Source organism: Anoplophora glabripennis, unplaced genomic scaffold (genome assembly GCF_000390285.2).
Source record: "Anoplophora glabripennis isolate ALB-LARVAE unplaced genomic scaffold, Agla_2.0 scaffold78, whole genome shotgun sequence".
Classification (NCBI taxonomy): Eukaryota; Metazoa; Arthropoda; class Insecta; order Coleoptera; family Cerambycidae; genus Anoplophora; species Anoplophora glabripennis.
In genome coordinates, this window is record NW_019416286.1 from 920534 (window position 1) to 940594 (window position 20061).

The window sequence follows — 20061 nt, forward strand, 5'->3', positions numbered from 1 at the left end:
ACCCATTCTATGGGTGTAGATCTTCGAAATATCAAAATCCTAAATAAAATTTAGAAAATTACCAAAAAACATGTTTCTGTTTGCTTTTTTTGGGCCACTTCTCAAAATTAATGCTTCCTACAACCACTTTGATCACTTTCAAACCCCACGCTTTCTCCTACTAAAAAAAATAAGGATCTTTAAAGTATTTTCCTTGATAGGAATCCCTGACTTACATATTACATTTATTGATCTATTCCTGTTTCTTGAAGAAATGTGAAATGAAATCTCTATGTCAACAAGATACTTAAATATAGGTACCTTTATATACATATAGATGACGAATCACAAGAACCATTGTATTGAAATACAGGCAGTTAAGCCATACTAAACTTTAAGTCTCTAGTAGTTACTGTTTGTTCATAAAAAAAGACTCATTTTAGTAAAAAAAATATTAAATCTTTTGTCAACGGGTATTCGAAATTAAAATTTACTTTTTGATTGATTGATAATGGATTTTAATAGAAGACAATATGATAAAACTATTAAATTGGCTTTATTAGGGGTCTTTGGTCCAAATAAGGCAACTATGGATTTCAAGTAAATAAAATAAATGTTACAGAAAGTTGTAAATAAATCTGAAAACAATTTTAAGTATTTTTTTTATCCAATCCAACAAATTCCTTGTGAGCGTACTGTAGGCATGTTACGTAGGATGCATATAAGGAGTTTTATGTTCTATAGAAATAAAAGAGTATAAGCTTCTTTTTGGCTTTAGTTTGTTTCTTGTTTTGTTGAATATCAACTTTATTTAATACGCTGACCTTATTAAATAGATTTCCACCGATACAAAGTTATTTGAAGCATGTAACAAAAAAGATTGTCAATAGAAAGCAAAGGACAACTAGAAATATTAATTAATATTAAGGATTCGGAGAAGAAAATTTTATTGGCAAAAATAATATTTTCAATATCGGAAACAAAGAAACCAGCTTTTCGAATTTTTCTTATTTTGCGAAATAGACTAACAAATTATTTTAAGTAACCATATTCGCAGTTTTTGAAATAAGCGCCTAAACTGTTCATTGAAAAAAATTTTAGGTTTTGGTCTGTTATTGGAAGCATCTTTTTAAAATAGCGTTTCATATGTTTTTACAATCATATTATAGAATCACGTTTTGTTCAAAAATAGTTTTTGATTTTGGTGTTCTACTTTAAAAAAAAAGGACAAAATCGGTTAACAAATGCAACTTTTATCAAGGTGCTCAGGTTTTTAAGAAATAGACAATTACTATGGTATCTAGTGTCTCGCCTTTCTCTGGATTTGTCTCTAAAACTTGTTAGTGTATTATTACTCTCTAACTATCTAATCTCTTAAGGGACGATATAAGACACTCACAATCACAACAATTTAAACTAAGATAGTTTCATAATTAAACTACTCTAATAATCGAAAGTAAAGAATCGAATTAAATGTATGAATTGATATCTGCCGAAGTTTTCGTGAAGCTTTGAGTTTGTGATCATGTAGTAAACTTCTTCGTGTAAGATGCAGAGCAACCACCATGTTTAGACCATCAGATGTCGCCACTGAAAAATCAATATGTATGAATACATTTAAGTATAATTGTTACATAAAAGTGATATTCAAAATAAAATTTAAGAGACTTGTAATATTAATAAGCACATAAAAAAAGAATTTTGTTCAGTGGTTTGCCTCAAGTGTTTGAAGATTCAATAAATACGTTTAATTATAAATTTACAAGTTACAACTATTAGCTAATTTAATTGATTTTCCAAAAGCCATTAAAGTTTTGACAAAGAAATATTTATTAAATAATACTTTAACACTTTAATATACAGTACGTTCATGATGAAAGGAACAAATTTGTTTAAAATTCATCAGGTAATTATTTTCTAGGAAAACGCTCGAACAGTAGTCGATTAGTATTTTTAGTTGCGGACTTTTTGACATAAGAAAATTGTATACACGGTGTCTCAAGAAGAACATATGCAGTCAACATTGATTTTTTTTAATAGAACATCCTGTATATTATGCCATTTTTGGACTTTACGGTAAATTCAGAACACTTTTTGTATAACATAAAAATCCGCAACTAAAAATACTAATCGACTTGTCCGAGCGTTTTTCCCACAAAATAATTACCTGAATTTTAAGCGAATGAGTTCCTTTCATCATGAACGCACTGTATACAGCCTATATAACAGTTGTTGAGATTAAATGCCAAGAATAGAGTATCCTTTGCTTTCAAAGATTTTGACGCTTTTTTTTAACGATTTTTAGTACGTTCAAATTAACTTACAGTCAATTAACACTAATTTTCTAATACTAAATTAACTTTATTTTAGTGTTGAAGACAATTGTACCTAAAAGAAAATAACAGAATTAATTTTACGTTTATTTTATAATAAAAAATATATTTAACACAGTCAGTACAAAGAACTATATCTACATTACTACAATACCTAGCACTACAAGTACAAAATTTGGTGCAGAATATTATGATGTCAACAGTAATGTACCACAGGTTAATAATAACCTCAATTTGGTTTTACTTAATAATAATTAATGTTTATGGAAAGCAATATTTCACAAAATTTAATAATTCTGGTGTGTAGCATACGGCGTCAGACATAATTTAGGTGAATTTCCCAGCAGTTGCCTTAGAGAAATACAAAATTTGGCAGGCTAATGTTATTCCAGCTGTTCGACAGAATGCGTAGGGATCGTAAAAATTATTAATTAAATAGCAAATTAGCGTTTTACCATTGAATAAGAACTATTTCCTCACTGATTTTATTTTTATTTTCACTCTACAATAAAACCTTGATTTTATTAAAATTTATTCTTATACCTTTATAAATTGAAGGGTACAAAAGTTCCGAAAAGAATAATTGACAAATTTGATAATCCTAAGAGTTGTCAGTGTATCAGTAAACACAATTGATATTGATTAAATACACATTTGTACAGAAACAGGACGATCACAGAAACTAAAACATAATTTTATTTCAACATTCATTCAACAGGCAGAAATATAAATAAATGAAAGAAGATAATGTTATATTCTAGATAATAAAATAAATATAAGAGAACTAGCACTCGAGATTATTTGTATGGTTAACTGTTTATCAAATTCAACTTTTAATGCTATTTTTTTTGTTTTAAACTGATATAGTTTCTGTTTTGAAAGAAACTTTGTAAAACAGCTTCTAATTCGTGGTTTTAACAAATTAATTAGAAAAATTTTAAAAAATTTGCATAAAATATTAAATTGAAGCCAATAAACAATTATGTGTACTTACGTATAACTCTTAATTAATAAATATGTTTGTGTGTTATATTGTGTTATTAATTGTAATATTATTTACAGGCATTATTTGGTAGTGGTGAAGCTGACTTCTGGTAAATGTTCAATAGTTGTAGAAATACGCATTAAAAAAGTAGTGGAAGAGGGTAATAGAAAAATATGCACAGTATTTATTTATACGTAGATTTTAAAAACTTCTTAAAACTCTTGTTTACTCAAAGTTTTTCTTCATTTCTTAAAGTATTATCACAAATATTTCTGTTTATCAATCGATGCAACCAGAAATCAAAACGTTAACTAAACTAACGACATTTTCGTCTCTGCCACTCCTTGTTCTTCTGGCGTATGGGGATGCTTGTGACACCACTTAACAACAGCTTTCACTTTGAAAATCTCCTTAAAGGTCACGCGAAACTGTCTGGACATCGTGCAGTAGAGGATGAAGTTTATAGCCGAATTGGTGAGGGCCATCATGTCCATGACATCACCTAGAACATAAATCGCCATTAGATTTACGTACAATGTATTTAAAGCCGCGTACACATCTGTGCACGAACGATTGCAGGAACGGAATATCATGTAAAATATTTGGAATCTTTAACTTAAAAAAAGTTTTCCACCGATCTCATCACAAAATACAATTCTACGAATTCGATTCCGGACAAATGTCTCCTTTGAGATGTGATGTCCTAAAGGCTTATGACCTTGAAAATATGTTCCACTTTGAGCTATTACGACATTCATGAAGGAAAAGCGGACGAGAATTACGCCTGTAATAACGTAACCCTAGCATAGCCCTAATATAACATCTAAAAAGTGATAAAAACCAAAGAAATTTATTAAGTAAAACCAGCTTATTAATATTTACGAAATAACATCTAAAAAGTGATAAAAACCAAAGAAATTAATTAAGTAAAACCAGTTTATTAATGTTTACGAAATAATATGCACGACGTGTCGGCCAAAGTCTGCGTCTTATGTCATCGTTAGCTTATTGGCCTCACTATGTAAATAATTATTTCTCTAAAGGCAACATATTTTCGCAGAGTCTCGTCGTCGTCTGTTTTTCTCTCTTAATAAACTATAAACAATCACGAATGCATATTTATTCAAAACAATTTCTGTAAGCAATGTAAATTTTTACACAAGATCGTTGATTATTTTAATGCCGCATAGATTAATTATTATTATATTAATATTACATTATAAAATAATATTGTAACGTAACATTCCCTAATTTTTCATCAACCTATGTGGCTCAGAATAACCAATACTACATTAACTTTCCATATTTCAACAAAGTAAACAATGATCAAGCGTGTTACATAAAAACTATTGGTCAAAAGGCAATTTCTGGCCTATTTTGGCTAATGGTTTTGCAATCACATGCTTACCACGCACTTATCATGCCTAATCATTGTTTACTTCATTGGAATTTGTACAGTGGTCGTAGTTATAGTGTTTGGCATCAACAAATCCTGCTTAATTTTTTTTAAAGATGCCGAATAAAGCTTAATACAACTCACGACTGGATTGCCATTTTGTTTGTTGTCTCGGATGAATTAGTTTCCATTTTATATTTATAATTTCGTGAACCATAAACCGTGAACTTTTATTTCAATATTGTTAGCTAATTTTTGAAATGAAGAAATAAATGATTTACAAAAATAATGAATAAGTGTCATTTACATTCTCGATTATTTGCCCTTGTACATTTTTTATATTAACTTGTAAGGTAAAAGGAAAAGAAAAATACGGTCTATTTGTTTTATGTTCGAATTAACTGACGTCCTTTTTCTTCCTTCTATGGTCAATATTTTCAATTTTCCAGGCCCTGGCACAGGGTAAATATCGTATAAATCATAATCATTTTCCTTTCATGTTTATTTTAGAGTACATAACTGTTTATATGAAGATATTGATACCCTTAAATTAAATACAAATACATGTATAAAAGTCACAATAAACATGTGCCTTAATTATGTACTAACTATATATGTACATATATATTTTTTATTTTAAACTGAGCTGAAAGGATATTATGTTTGTTTATCATCATATACAACAACATATTTGTTTATTAACATACATACGCAGACACATTCTATATAAAATGCTTTATTAAAAATATAATATCATCAGAATTCTTAAAATAAAATGAAATGAATGCTTCAAAATTAGCAGCTGTTGTTTAATTTACGCTGGCTATTTTATTATCTATTATGTAGATAAGTTAGCAGTGCCAATGATGGCCAATAGAAGCGGCTACATACAATACACTGGATTTAATAGCAGGGAAACGTTAACGCAAATATCTCATTCGTTGACAAATCGTAAACAATAATTATCCATGTATATGTGTTATAAACCACAATGTTGAGAATCATATTTAAATATTGGATATTTTGTTTCTACAAAATCGTTAGCTTTTGTTTATCCTTGGCTGATATCAGTTATGACAAAAAATAAATCTCGGACGGACCCTAGAATGGAATACAATAGCTTTATATTCAATTATGACATGACGCTTTAGGTATATCTTGTTAAAACTTTCGAGAAACAATAGTTTAACTAACACCTACGCAGTTTAATTCAGCTGTAAAAACACAATGGGCCCTTAGAAATTATCCACATTTAGGTTGTGATTGAAATGTATTTAATTTATACAATTATTGTCAGTTTAAATAAGAGATAATGTCACTTAGTGTTTAGTCCGCAGCAGAGAGAAATTTACATTATTTACTTTTTAATGCATTGACTAATTATGTTAATGGAAGGTAGGTATTTAATTCAGCCAATGTCTAGATAAACGTTTTTAATTTAATTAGTATATACCTCATATCAACACCACTGGTTTGCGATGAAAATTAATTATTTTGTTTACGTTTTGCTACAATATCTTTATTCAGAAATTCTTTTATCTCAAAAGCAGTCAGGTTTCAAAAATAACTTTTTCAATTATTTATACGCCCTTTATGGGTTCCCGAATTCTTGTGGTTAAAATTCTTGACACCCTGTATGTGGTCAAATATGTACAGTGAGGGAATAAAGTGGAAGATCATTTTCAGAATAACTTTTACATATTTTAGCTATTAGAAAACTAAAAATTACTGGAACGAACTTTACCTTCATTTTCGCAAATAAATTCAATTCACATTTAACGAACATGTCTCTAACATGTGACAAAATTCTCATCATTGGTTTTGATAAAAATCTTTGCAATCGCCACATAATGATGTTGCTGTATCGACCTACTATATTTTCTCCACTTCCACCTAAATATATGAAAGGTTTTTTTTATTTTCGGGCTCGATTTCAGACCACATTTTATCGCAAAAGTGCGTTCTCAGAAAATAAATGTGACGTAAATAGTTATGAAATTTATAGACAAATAAGTCGTAATGTAACTGGATATAAGACAGATGTGATTGACGATATTAATTCGCACAAAAAATGATATTAATATGAATTTTTGAAGACCATCTTAAAACTGCACAGGGAACAAATATTTAAAAAGAAACAAATTCCCCAGAATATTTAATATGCATATAGAAGTTCTTATTACATTTGATTTCTATACAAATAGTGAAATTATTTTTAAACATTGATAAAATATACTTTCTGTGTAACCTGCGGATATCATTAAAGTTTGTTCTTTGGATTTGACCATAAGAAAGGGACACAATCGTGTAAATATCCATACAAAAGTACAGAAACGGTTGACTACTATTAAATACAAATATAAAATGCTTGGTTGGATATTAATGGATTGGCGTACGTAGGTGTATTGGCAACGACACACACGAGTGGAGCAAATGTGCCTCATTGAGCACATATACAGGGTGTGGTATGTATAATCTATAAAAATTAAACTACATCTTCCTGACGATATTTGTAATACAAAAGTCTTATACGAAAAAGTTCTATTTTTTTCATTTCTTTTTCGTAAATGAATGTTCAATTACGATGAAGTTACGTGCTGTAGACCAGCCGCGTAAACAAATCGTCGTTAAAAGGTAGAAAGATACTTCTCAATTTTTGGGGAATTTTTCAATGCAAAAGTACAAACTAAGAAAAGTAGGTATTTAAATAAAATATTGAACAAAATGAAATAAAATTTACCATTTCTAGAGAAAATGTTAAAATTGATCCCCATTAGCGCGGATACAGGCATGGCACCGACGCACCCAATTTTGGCGAACATTTTCCCAAATTCCAGGTATTCCCCTAATTGTGTCAGCAGCTTCAAGTATACGGTTTCGCAATTCTTCCACCGTAGCAATTGGAGTATTGTAAACCAATGACTTCAAGTGACTCCAAAGATAAAAGTCCATAAAAATTAGATCGGGTGACCGAGGTGGCCACGGCACAGGACCAAAGCGTCCAATCCATCGTTGACGAAACATTTCATTCTAAAGTGTCGTTACTTCTCGAGTACTGTGTGGAGAAGCCCCATCTTGAAGATAAACATGCGTGCCCGAACTTGTAATGCCACATCGTCCAATAATCCAGGCAACTGGTTCTCCAAAAAGTCAGCATATGCTGGTCCATTTAATCGTCCTTCAAAGAAATAGGGACCCATATGTACATCGTTTATTATGCCAGCTCAAACATTTACCGAGAACCGATGTTGAAAATAAGTTTCCCTAATCGCGTGAAGATTTTCATCGGCCCATATGTGCATATTATGGAAATTCACTTCATCACGGGTAAATGTCGCCTCATCTGTTACACAAACATAAGCAGGAAAGTCTACTTGATTGGCACATTACCGTAAAAACCATCTGAAAAAACGCATTCGTTGATCACAATCCGGGGGTAAAATCTATTGAACTGGTTGCAGATGATAGGGGTGCAACAGCTGGCGTCTTAAGATGCGATGTACGGTACGAGATGAGGTTCATATTTGCTGTGCGAGTCGTCGAGTAGTGTGGGGACTTCATCAAGATAATCCAACACTGCATCTTCAACATTAAGGTTCACTTGCTGACCACGTCCTTCTCCTCGAGGAATAACACTTCCCGTATCTCGCAGCCGCTGAACGCACTATAGGATTGTATTTGCACATGGGGGGGTGGCGTTGTGGCCATCGTTCCCGGTACAACCACGTCGCCGCGAGCGCATTATCTCCGGCTGCACCATACACTAACACCATATCGACACATTCGGAAATAGTAAATGCATTGTTTTCTCGGTCTATTGTAAAACTAGTTTATGCACAGACTAAAAAATTAAGCATTAAGAATCTCGTTTTTAATGTAATAGGCACGCTATTCTTATTTTTTACTTCTTTATAAAAATTACACTGTCACTATCGTGGAATTACAAAATAAAAACTTTTGTCTGGAATATTTAACTTTTTAACACTGATGGGTCGATGGACGATACTTAATATTTAATAATTAAGGGAATAATGAATTCAATATAAATACAAAATCACTTCTTTTAGTGTTACTAGTATTAAATTATACCCACTTAAATTATAAGGTTGCATCTCGGCTCGCATAAAAATATTTCCAAAGTTTTTAATAAATAATAGGGTCGGCCTTCATTTTCGTTGAATGAATGAACTTTAATTTACAAGAAAAACGCGAAGATAGAACTGTTTCGTATAAGAGTTTTCTATTACAAATATCATCAGGAAGCTGTAGTTATATTTGTATAGATTATACACACCACACCCTGTATAACAGAATTGCAATGCAACAAAAAATATGTTCGGTACATCCCGTATAAGAAACCGAGAGTAGTCAATTTTTTAGTTTTAATTAGAGTTAAAATGCAACCGCAAAATTCACATTTTAAAACATTTTTATTAATGTGCCATTGTCATTCCCAATTTAGAATCTTTGGAAATGAAAGAGCTTCGATAAAATTATGTTTCTTCTAAAAAGCACCTTCTCGATACGATAAATTGAATCATAAGGCGGCACGCCGTGCTAATGGAAGAAAATGCAGTCTCTGAGTTTCCTCAGTCTTTCCCATAAGAAATATGATTACATCCATTTACCAATTTTTAGCTTTCAGTAAGAACTATCCAATTTCGTTTAAATTTTTTTCGGTGCAAGCTATTGAAAGTATTTTTTATATTAAACAGGGTCACAATTTATTCTACAGGCACGTAAAATGAATGAAATGAAGTAAAACGATATCTAATGAAATTTGAACCACGTTTCTTCTGTTATTACTGTTAGTACTGTATTCCTCGTGTAAGTGTTCAGTAAATGAAACAATGATTCAAGTTATCGTTCAATTAATTAAATTTCGTGCCAAATTATACATCTGATAATTAAATTTCTGCTATTGAATGGTAAATACGTAAATTTAAAATTACTTTATAGCTATATTCATTTATAACTAGGTCTCTTACTTCATTTGGACGAATCCGTCAACCGTTTCGTAAAAGGATTAGGTGAAGGTCAAAGCTACCATGACTCTTTCGATTCGTAAAAACCTAAATTGCTTTAACTTTGTTACTATAAAACTAAAGGCCGATATAGAGACAAAAAGAATTATGTGAGATCAGTGGAACCAAATTGGTTCAATAGTCCCACGCGACCTAATTTGAAAAGTGTTGGCGTGCAAAGTCCGGAGATTAGTGGATAATCACCAGTTCAGAAAATAATATAGTCATCGGCATTATCCGAGAGTTAAGCTAGTATTTAGGACATTTCGTACATAATATTGTAATAACTACTATTACGAAGCTGCTCATTTCGTCTTTGTTTAAAACTAATTTACCTGCACAATAGAAATTAAGCGTTTGCTTAGTTCGTGAATTATAAAATTAAATCAAACGCGATAAAAGCTACAAACGATTAAACATCAGCGGCATGTTTAAGAAATACTAACGAATTTCTTTTAATTAAAGTAATGAATGCGTCTACTTATTGAATTTCGATACCTTTTATTGTACGCAGTTGCATACTTTTAAAACAAATGTTAAAATACAGTTAATTATATAGATACAGCCATAAGAAAGATTCGAAGATTCTTAAACATTCTTTCATGTTTAAATTTTGAAATTTAGGCAGGCTCCTTTAACTAAGCCATTTAATCCTTGTTTACACGTTTGTTTATTATGGTTTTGCAATGTTTCATTTAATTTTTACAGTTGCAGCAATATTCTTTAATTTCATGTCTTAGGTTCAGGTTGTCTAACCTCAACGTCTTTTCTACAACATATGACTAGGCTTAGTGCGGCGCGTAGTTTAACAGGACCGTATTCAGACTAAGAATGAAAATATTAATATGTTTACAGAAAATATGTCGCAATATAGTACTATTAACAAAGAGCAAGGCTAAGTAGAGGAGAAAATACTTATATAAATTTAAATTACACCACTTACCCGATAAACCTTAGTGTTGAGACAAGGCTTCCGTGGCATATTGGAAGGAGTTAAGTATACAATGGTGATGCTACTACACCATTGTATCAAATTGTTTCCAAATGCAGTGAAATAGAAAATATTGTTGATCTTTTTTGTTGTTCGCTTAATGATATAAAAAATGCTTTACTTATGTAGTCATATCTGTCTTTTATAGTTTGCTGCCTTTTTATTTTGTTCTTTATGTTTAGTTATTTGTAAGTTTTTTTTCTCTATTTTTTCATAATTAATTTTTCTCTCTTTTAACTTTTTTATATTTTATTACTAGACTTAATATATCCTGTTGGATGTGTATTTTAAATAAATAAGTAAGTAAATAAATAAATAAAAAAATAAATAAATAAATGTCCCTGTAACGTTTCCATAAGCAACTAATGCGTATGTTGGTAGATTTTGTGCTAAACATTTATGCCGTTTCACTACATTCGACTGTATGTAGTAATATTCAAAACACATGAAAATTAAAGTTTAGCATATTAATTTAAAAAAATATATTCTATTTTTTGTGACTACGAATCTAATTCGTTTCATTTCATTAAGTGGGTCACTTAGAACTCTGCTTTGCATAATGATGAATAATTTTATTAGGTCGACGTAAAGTAGGTTATGCCACTAGATTTTAGACTAACTAGAAAAGTACTTAACGAAGTTCGTTATTCGCTGATAGCTATTACACTTGTGAAATTGAGCTATTTAAGCAGCTTTGCATATAAATTATACCAAATATTTATAGGTATTTATTTTACACATATACATAAGGAAAAACAGATCTTTTTACACGTGAATGAATGATTTTTTTAACATTTTAAATATTAACAAGTATTATTTATTTGTTAATAAAAACAGATATATAATAATTGTTTTCAAATGTTAGGTTATTACAATTTAGTATTTTTAATATTGCTACCGTTTTCACTGTGTTTTATAAATGAATATGAGTTTTTAGTATTATGTTGTATTAATTATTAAGTACGTACGTATATACCTAGTGACTTATTGCTTTTCAAAGAATAGTATGGTACCAACGTATTTAATACGCCAGTACGGCTAAAACAACAACTTTGAATACCAAGATTTTGAAACCAAGTACAAAATTCTGAGGAAAACAGCTGTTTCGCTTCAACGTTCCAACGCTCTGTGGTCCGCCGGCGTGTTCCCGTTCAGAAAATGTGATGCGAAGTAGAGCATCGAATTAGCGAGAATTAAGTTCAAATTTGATCTTTGAAAAGGTCGAGTAAAATTACTTTTTCGATTTTCTGTCTTCATTAGGCCTTCCGAATAGGTGATTGAAATTAATGACATTATGACTGAATCACCCTGTCCGGATATTTCACAGTTTTTCTGAATTTAGCAATATTTTCCTTCCGGAATTAATAAAGCTTTTTCTCAATTTTTTCTGCTATGAACTTCGATTAATTATTTAATTTATTATTGTTATTCTAAGAACTTTAAGAACAAGTAGGAAGCTTTATAAAAAATTACATTTCCTCATAAATTTACAAAAAAAATGGCTTCTCTCTTCGGGAAACAATAACGGGACACACTGTATATAGTTTTTTCTTTTTTCTATATCAGTCGCCACTCTCTTGCCCCTGTCCAATGCTCTGTTCAACCAGTGTATCGTCAGAATATACCTACGATTCCTGTGCAAATAAGACGCACGAATTAACATTCGTAATCCGGTTGTAAAAAAACTGTATGTGGGTATCAATTCGCACAAGTTGTTTACCAAAAACTCCATTAACAGTCTGCCGGGTGAATCGAAAGTCTCTATAAGAACTTCTTACTGAATTAGGAAATATAACAGAAAAGAGGAAATCAATACCTCGATTCCTTTTCGTGTAAGGTATATTTCTCAAATTAATTTGTCTATTAACAGAAGCGGTCTACAATATAAAAAGTCAATTCATCATTGGCTTTCAATGTGAGAATTTCAATAATGAATGTCCATGACGTCATTTAATGGCGGACTTGGTTCAGAAGTTACTTCGGATTATAATAACAATGTAAGATTGAATATAAATAAGAAATGCTAAAATGTGTACATAATTACAGGATTTACAATATTCCGCCGTCAAAATTGTGCATATGATTTTGTGTTCAACTGGAACTAACACTATTTGTTACCGATTACATCATCAGACTTGTCAAACTATATCAAATAAATAAAATGTGACGATTTAAGTCACATTTTGAAGAATACCTTCCATGCTGCATAATATACAAAAAAATTCGACAACAAACAGTTGGGGAATAAAACAGGAAAGGTCTTTTTTTCTTAAAAAAAAGTCATGGCAACAAATAAAAATCTGATGGTTTGTGGTTTTAAAGAAAGTATCTCTCTGCAAATCATGTAGGATTTTGTTGGTGGAATATCGCAACACCTTTCAGGATTCATATCAAACTCATTTTTATCTAAATTGTACTACAGAAGAAAATATACCGTCAGACACTAGAGTACTGAAAATATATTAATTTTTCATATAGAGTTTTCTGAAAATGTACCCTCTTCCAGATGCATGGTGAAGTTTGAAAAAAGCTACATATTTTTATATTTTCTCACTAATATTGCTTTGTATCTGTTACGCATAATTAAAAATCGTACTTGTTGTGAAGCTAAAAAATATTTATCAGGAGACGTTTTTTATACAAAATTGATAGCTTCTAGAAAAAATTTGAATATTTTGTACTTGTAGGTACTGCTTCTTTTTATTAAATTAATTAAAGCAATTATTCACACCCATACCACACTGTTAGTTTTTAAGGCGGTTTAATTTTACAACATATTAAGACTATTAAGGCAGATATGCAAATATAGTGTACACCGAATTGAATTTGAACCTCATCATTTGTATCTTGAAGAGCAATTCTTAAAAATTTTCGTACTAATACCTTATTTTTAAAAGTAGGTACGATCCCTTCGTACATTTGTAACAAAAATATAAATAGTTTTACGCAAACAAGTGGTTCAATGATGTAAAGAACACTGAGAAATACATTGTTTTCTCATTCTGAAAAATATGCTGTTACTATCTGCTCCATTTTCTTCAAATGGTCATTTCGTAAACTTTTATTGTCTTATTGATATTGACAATGTTTCATCCTGTAATTTTCAGGTATTTGTAAATAAGTCACGCAGATCTCCGACTTGAAACACCGTTTCGCATCCCAAGACACAAAGGAGCAATCTAATAGCGAAAATTTTTACTTTAGTTTACGGTGCGTTTGTTTCTTATGTTTCCTATCCACGAAATTATTTTGTCAGGTAAAAAAACATTTACCTATTTTATAACGTTTTATATTCTATCACTTTTGTTTTGTAAGAACGAAACACTTTTTTGAGTAATCACCTTAAACCAAATTTACAGCAACCAGATATGAATTTCTTTACAAATTATTTTTTTAATAGAAAATTAAAAAATGTGTGGTTTAGATCGAACATTTACAGACAGTATTTTATTTACTAACGAAGCTGGTTTTACAGAAGAAGGTATTACAGCATGGCAACTTGATTAATTGCAGAAAGAATTGAAGAACTTGAATTAAATAAGTTATTTAAATAGAAAAATAAAAAAAATTATACAAGCTGTAATTTGCAAACAATTGACAATCCGAACAAAAATTTCATTAAATAATGCTATTATTTTAATCCGTAGAATCACCTCCCGGAGTTTCCTGACGGACTTTCAGAACACCCTGTGTATACACATATACCTACTTATACAAAATTAGACTTTTTGATAATAAATTCAGTATGAAATGAATAGAACTACAATTTGCTAAATTATATACTTGGAGGTGACAAATACACTGAAATTTTTGATATTCACTTCCCATTTTAATTAACATTTTTTTAAAAAGAATGTCATTAAACTTTCGCAGAATATTTAATAACTGCTCAAAAGGACCAAGTACTGTAAAATTATAAATTCAGTTATATTGCTTTGCTCGAAGAGAAGTTATTGTATCTGTTCCTTTGCAGAAACCTGTTAATATTACTTTATATTAAGTCTGCTGCTAACTTACAATCAATATCGACTTTTCTTTTACAAATATGTATTTGTGGTTTTCTCGCCACGTGATGAAATTGACGAAATATTGTTCTAAACATTGGAAAAAAATCCTCGTCAAATTTCTACACTTAATTTTATTTTTTAGTACTCGCTATTTCATTTTAAAATTTTCGTATTCAGTTAACACGTAAACCTACGTTTTTTTTTAATTATCTACATCTCATGCTGCATTTCCCGTTATTTTATTGTCCATTTAGGTTCAACTTTTCTATATCAAGAATATTCTTTAAGTTTGATGTTTTGAAATTTTGGCGAACCTATTAATATATTTTTATACCATCTTGATTTTTCTATAGAAGGTTATTAACGTTTCAACAAATTATCGACTTTTGTTAACTTGTTAAAGATTTACTTAGGAACGTCCAGTATTTCGCCTTAATGTTTTATTCATTCTCCCTCAATAAATATTCCAAATTTCGGTGGTAATGAAAGCATTAAAATTTTTCAATGCGACTTTAATAATAGCTTTGAAACACTGCCACAGGAAATCATTTTCCATTTCATTTGCAGTTGAGCCATAAAAGAGCAAAGCTTTGATAATCCGGTGTTTTATCTCGCCTCTTTCTTTTTTTATAGAAATATTTGCATTTTCGATAAGTTTGTACCAAATGAATATAAAATCATAAAGATTAAACAATTTCAGCTGTCTTAAATTTTATCATCGAGTCCACAAATAAGTGAAATGGCCTATAAAACGTTTAATTGCCATAAATTTGGTAATATAAGTAATAATATAATAATTCCTATAGCAAATGTAACAAAATATTAGGTGCTTACAGTCGTTGGAATGAAAAACGAATATTAGACCAATTTTTCTGAATTTGTAAGGCAGTTATATTTTATCCAGGTATCATATCTTATTTGGTATTGGGTATATTGCTACCTTTGGAAGAACGATTTAATTTGAAATGGCAACCTCAAATCAATTCCGCATTGTTCGATTATGTTTGGGGATTGTTGAGGGTTTAATAGAACGGCTAATAAAACTCGAACGGATTTGTTCACCAACTGTTTCCGCAAGGAGCTTTTAATGCAATAATAATGTCAGGCTAGTACTACGTCCAAACAAAATTTTGCCCCTGAAAGGTCAATCGATATCTTTTACCACCGCAAAATAAAATTATTTTGCTTTGTTGTATTAATTATATCCTCAGTAGAAATAACAACTGTACCAACCACAAAATTGTTTAAAAAACGTCAAAATTGATAAATCTTTTCTGTATATTCGAAAAAATATATTTTTTTGAAAAAATTTTCTAGAAACCTGAACCTTCCTTGTTTTTTGCTCTAAGACCATTTTTCGACAAGTTACAGCCTTTTAAGTATCATTTAAGACTTTTTTATCTTCTAATTTTTTGAAAATGTCGGGATAAATACCATCTAGATAAGATTTAGATATAACCGTTATAAAAATAACGGGAGAATTTTAGGTGATTTAATAATAATCAAATATGTTTGAATGGGTGATTTTGGACGGTTTTAAAACGTCTAATAAACGTTCTTGAGCAAGTGTGTTACTTGGGATTGTCATGATAAAGAAAAAGGAAAGATGTGTAACTGTATATCGTGCTTTGCTTACTTTTCGACTGCAGATAAATGAAATTATTATCGTAAAATATAGAACAAAATGTGTATGTAGGATGAAATGTTGAATGAGATCTTTCTTTGTTTTTTTTTCCACAAAAATGTAAAGATAAATATAATACATTTATTTTTAGTTTAAAAGAAAACAAAGGGAAATTAATAAATTCTCAACGGTTTTGTTAAGTGGGCCTGCGTGGGATATTTTCAGATATAATTCTTATTAGGATACCCTAATTAAATAAAACACAAACATTTGTAATAAGAAAAGTAAACGGTATTTAAATTTATATTAGCTGTAGTTATCTGAAGATGAATTTTAAGAGGCGTTCCTGAAGAAATCTGCAGCTAAAAATACTAATAATACTAATGTGTTCGAGCTGAATTTTAAACGAATTTGTTCCTTTCATCATGAACACACTGTAGTTCTTTAATCTCATAATACAAACTGTTAAATCGTTCGTGAAATAAAATATGTATATCTGTATACTGAAAACGAGTGCCTATACGAGATATCAACTTAATTAAACCCAAAATTGGCCAATATCTGTATAAATCTGTTTACCTTTATTTTCAGGAAAAATGTTCCACATTATCAGTGTCACCAGACAACATATTGACGAGATATAAATGTTTATATGCTTAATGATAAATTGGTAATTAAACGAAATAAGCTGGGAAATATAGCAACAACGCATTTTTACCTGTAGGTGGTATAACATTATCAGTCGAGAAAAACACAAACATTTTTGGCAAGGAACATTGAACCACGCTAATGCATTCGATCAAACAAGGTGCAGTATGTTCCGTATATCTACCGAAATAATATTTTTGTTTGCAGAGCACCTGATAATGTTATTCCTTTGATAGCGACTTTTCAGCAAACATAAAAGTCTTTTAAATGTTACTATGTGCCATTGATGATGGGTTTCTAAATTCATTTGAATTAAATGTCGACCACTTTTAAATCGTGAAAACCATTCGCAACATTGCATACGATCCAGACCAACGTCCCCGTAACCTTGTTTCAAAAGTTGAAACGTTTTAGTGAAAATTTGGGATGTATTAAATTTTATATGAAGGCACAAGGCTTCCTAAGCAGTTCAGACAAGGATATGAAAGGACCTTTCAGATAAGACCTATCTTTTAGGAATTTTCTGCAGTACTTACTTCACGAGATACGAGCCTTTCAGAAACATTTTATCACCGCTTTAATACCGTCAATGATTTTTCCGATGGAAGGTTAAATCGAACGGTCCTTCCCAGCATTAAAAATAAGAGATCTTTTATTAACACATCCCCCGGGAAACTTATAACTTATTTATTCCACCTACAGAGGGACATGCGGGAAAGCGGATACAAAAGTAATAAATACTTTGCAAAAGTTCAAGCAGGGAAAGCGCTACAGAATTAATAAAAAATTATGTATATGTACTAAATCCTTTGTAAATTTTCCTTAAATATTTTTTCTATATTGCCTAAATCATTCGTTTCTACTGCGACCAACCGTATGTCTGCTGCATATACTCACCTAAATTTTTGTAACACTCCGCGAGGAACATTTCCCCAAACAACGCTCCTATTTGTCCAAATCCAATCACCACCTGGGGTATTTCCGTGATCAAAAAAAGCAGGAGGACTGCTAAAAGCATCCTCGTGGTCCTATCCGCTTGGTTTTCCTTGTACAACTGGATAGTGTTCTGTTTGTTCTTCCCACCCATCTCCTCCAACGGATTACTCGAGGCGAGCAGTTTCATTCTCCTTCTCCTAGTCTCCAATAAGGCCGTAATAATCTTATATGTAAGAATCGTAAGTAGAATACAAGGCACAAATCTCAAACAAACACCATACAGCCAGATACTTAGGTTTTGTGGGTCATTTAAATTCGTTATATACATCGTTCTCTTAGTTAGGCTTTTGTTGTCGTACAAACGAATGTCCTTTTCTAGAACCCATTCACCGTTAAGCTTACAAGTGTGGTTGTACGAGATTATCTCGAAGGTTGACAACAAAGGCAAGCAAATCAGAGGAGAAATTACGTAAGTAAGTACTATTACTATCACCGTGTACTTTAAATTCGAGCAAACCCCATGCGAGCTCACTTTAGATACAAAAATATACCTCCAAATCGCCAAGACTATAGTCAGGAAGCATGCGATTGAGTGCAACACTATGGTGCTGAAGGCGTGGAACTTATGAAAGCAGGCCCAGGGGTAAGAAAAATGTTGCACGAGCCTCCTTCTTGGGTCTATATTCCGATGCACAGTAAATGGGATGTACAGTATCATTACTAGTAGATCCGCCACTGCTAATCCTATCAGAATGAAATTGGTAGGCGACCGCATTTGTTTAGTCCTAAGTACGCAAATGTTGAGGATGTTCGTTATGGAACCAAATATACACACTGTTAGGCTCAGATACCCGTGTATGTTCTTGTACTGGTTGCGGAAATCATCCAAGTCACATAGCGTATTTTTAGGCATGGCTAGTTTTTAGAGAAAACAGGAATAGCACATAATTTAAACACGGTTAGTTATTCAATGTTTCATGAGTACTTGTTATTACGTCCATCCCACACATCCTTTTCCACTATTAGCCACGAGGAGGTAGATCGGAGTCTGGAACAACATACAAGGTATTAATTTGCTGCCGTATCTTACAACACTAAACAGATTACATTTAAAAAAAAATACAGGAAGCTAAAAATAGTAAATAACAACAAGTGTATTTTTTGTGTAAATAAGTATATAGTTATCAAAAATGTATCTACGACGTAAAAAAAAGTTATCCACAAAGATGTTATTGAAAAAACAATCCCCAAATCTTTCAAATAATATTCTTTTTTGATATCTCCAACTGCTTTAGAAGCAAAATATTGTTATGAAATTTATTATATTGTTAGTTTTTTTAATTTTATGATTATGATGATATTAAATTTTGTCAATTTTTTGTGTTTTATGTATTGAGTGTTGCGTTGTTTTGGTTTTGTTTCTGTAATAAATTTTGATTAACTGTAAATTGTTTAATACAAGCCTTTCTTTTGTTTTACCTTGTATATTAAATTTTGTATCCCTTGCTAGCTGTTACTCAGATGTCTGTTTTATTTTAGATCTCAGGAGTCGGTTCTGTATCATTCATACATAAATTTGTTCAATGCAGCACGCCAGAAAAATTGAGTTTTTAACTTTTTATACACTATTTATTTTAAATTATTTAATTGGATTATATGAAAACAAACTTCAACTGGTTGACTTTAGATTAGGAATGGCTTCTTATAAACTAAATTTTTGTGTTGAACAATAATAAAGAATATTTTATTTTTCTACCTTTTCTATCCTACTACAGTTTGCACAATACAAGGACTGGGCTTTTCTTTAAAAATTACTATATTTNTGGAATGAAAAACGAATATTAGACCAATTTTTCTGAATTTGTAAGGCAGTTATATTTTATCCAGGTATCATATCTTATTTGGTATTGGGTATATTGCTACCTTTGGAAGAACGATTTAATTTGAAATGGCAACCTCAAATCAATTCCGCATTGTTCGATTATGTTTGGGGATTGTTGAGGGTTTAATAGAACGGCTAATAAAACTCGAACGGATTTGTTCACCAGCTGTTTCCGCAAGGAGCTTTTAATGCAATAATAATGTCAGGCTAGTACTACGTCCAAACAAAATTTTGCCCCTGAAAGGTCAATCGATAT

The 20061-nt window shown here is 30.9% G+C and overlaps 1 protein-coding gene across 1 annotated transcript; it reads right to left on the minus strand.

The window, feature by feature from the left end:
- Positions 1 to 2386: 2386 nt before the first annotated feature.
- LOC108907931 (sex peptide receptor-like) lies at positions 2387 to 18960 on the minus strand. The gene is made up of 2 exons (XM_018711776.1): positions 17885 to 18960; positions 2387 to 3799 (listed from the first exon to the last, which is right to left on the minus strand). Exons 1-2 carry the CDS (start codon positions 18834 to 18836, stop codon positions 3609 to 3611), a joined length of 1143 nt encoding a protein of 380 aa, XP_018567292.1. The 5' UTR covers positions 18837 to 18960; the 3' UTR covers positions 2387 to 3608.
- Positions 18961 to 20061: the final 1101 nt, after the last annotated feature.

Coding starts and splice junctions, on each gene's coding strand:
- LOC108907931 (XM_018711776.1), bottom strand. CDS start 18,836: ATGCCTAAAAATACGCTATGTGACTTGGATGATTTCCGCAACCAGTAC. Junction 3,800..17,884: donor GGAGTGTTACAAAAATTTAG/GTGAGTATATGC, acceptor TTTATGTTCTAG/GTGATGTCATGGACATGATG.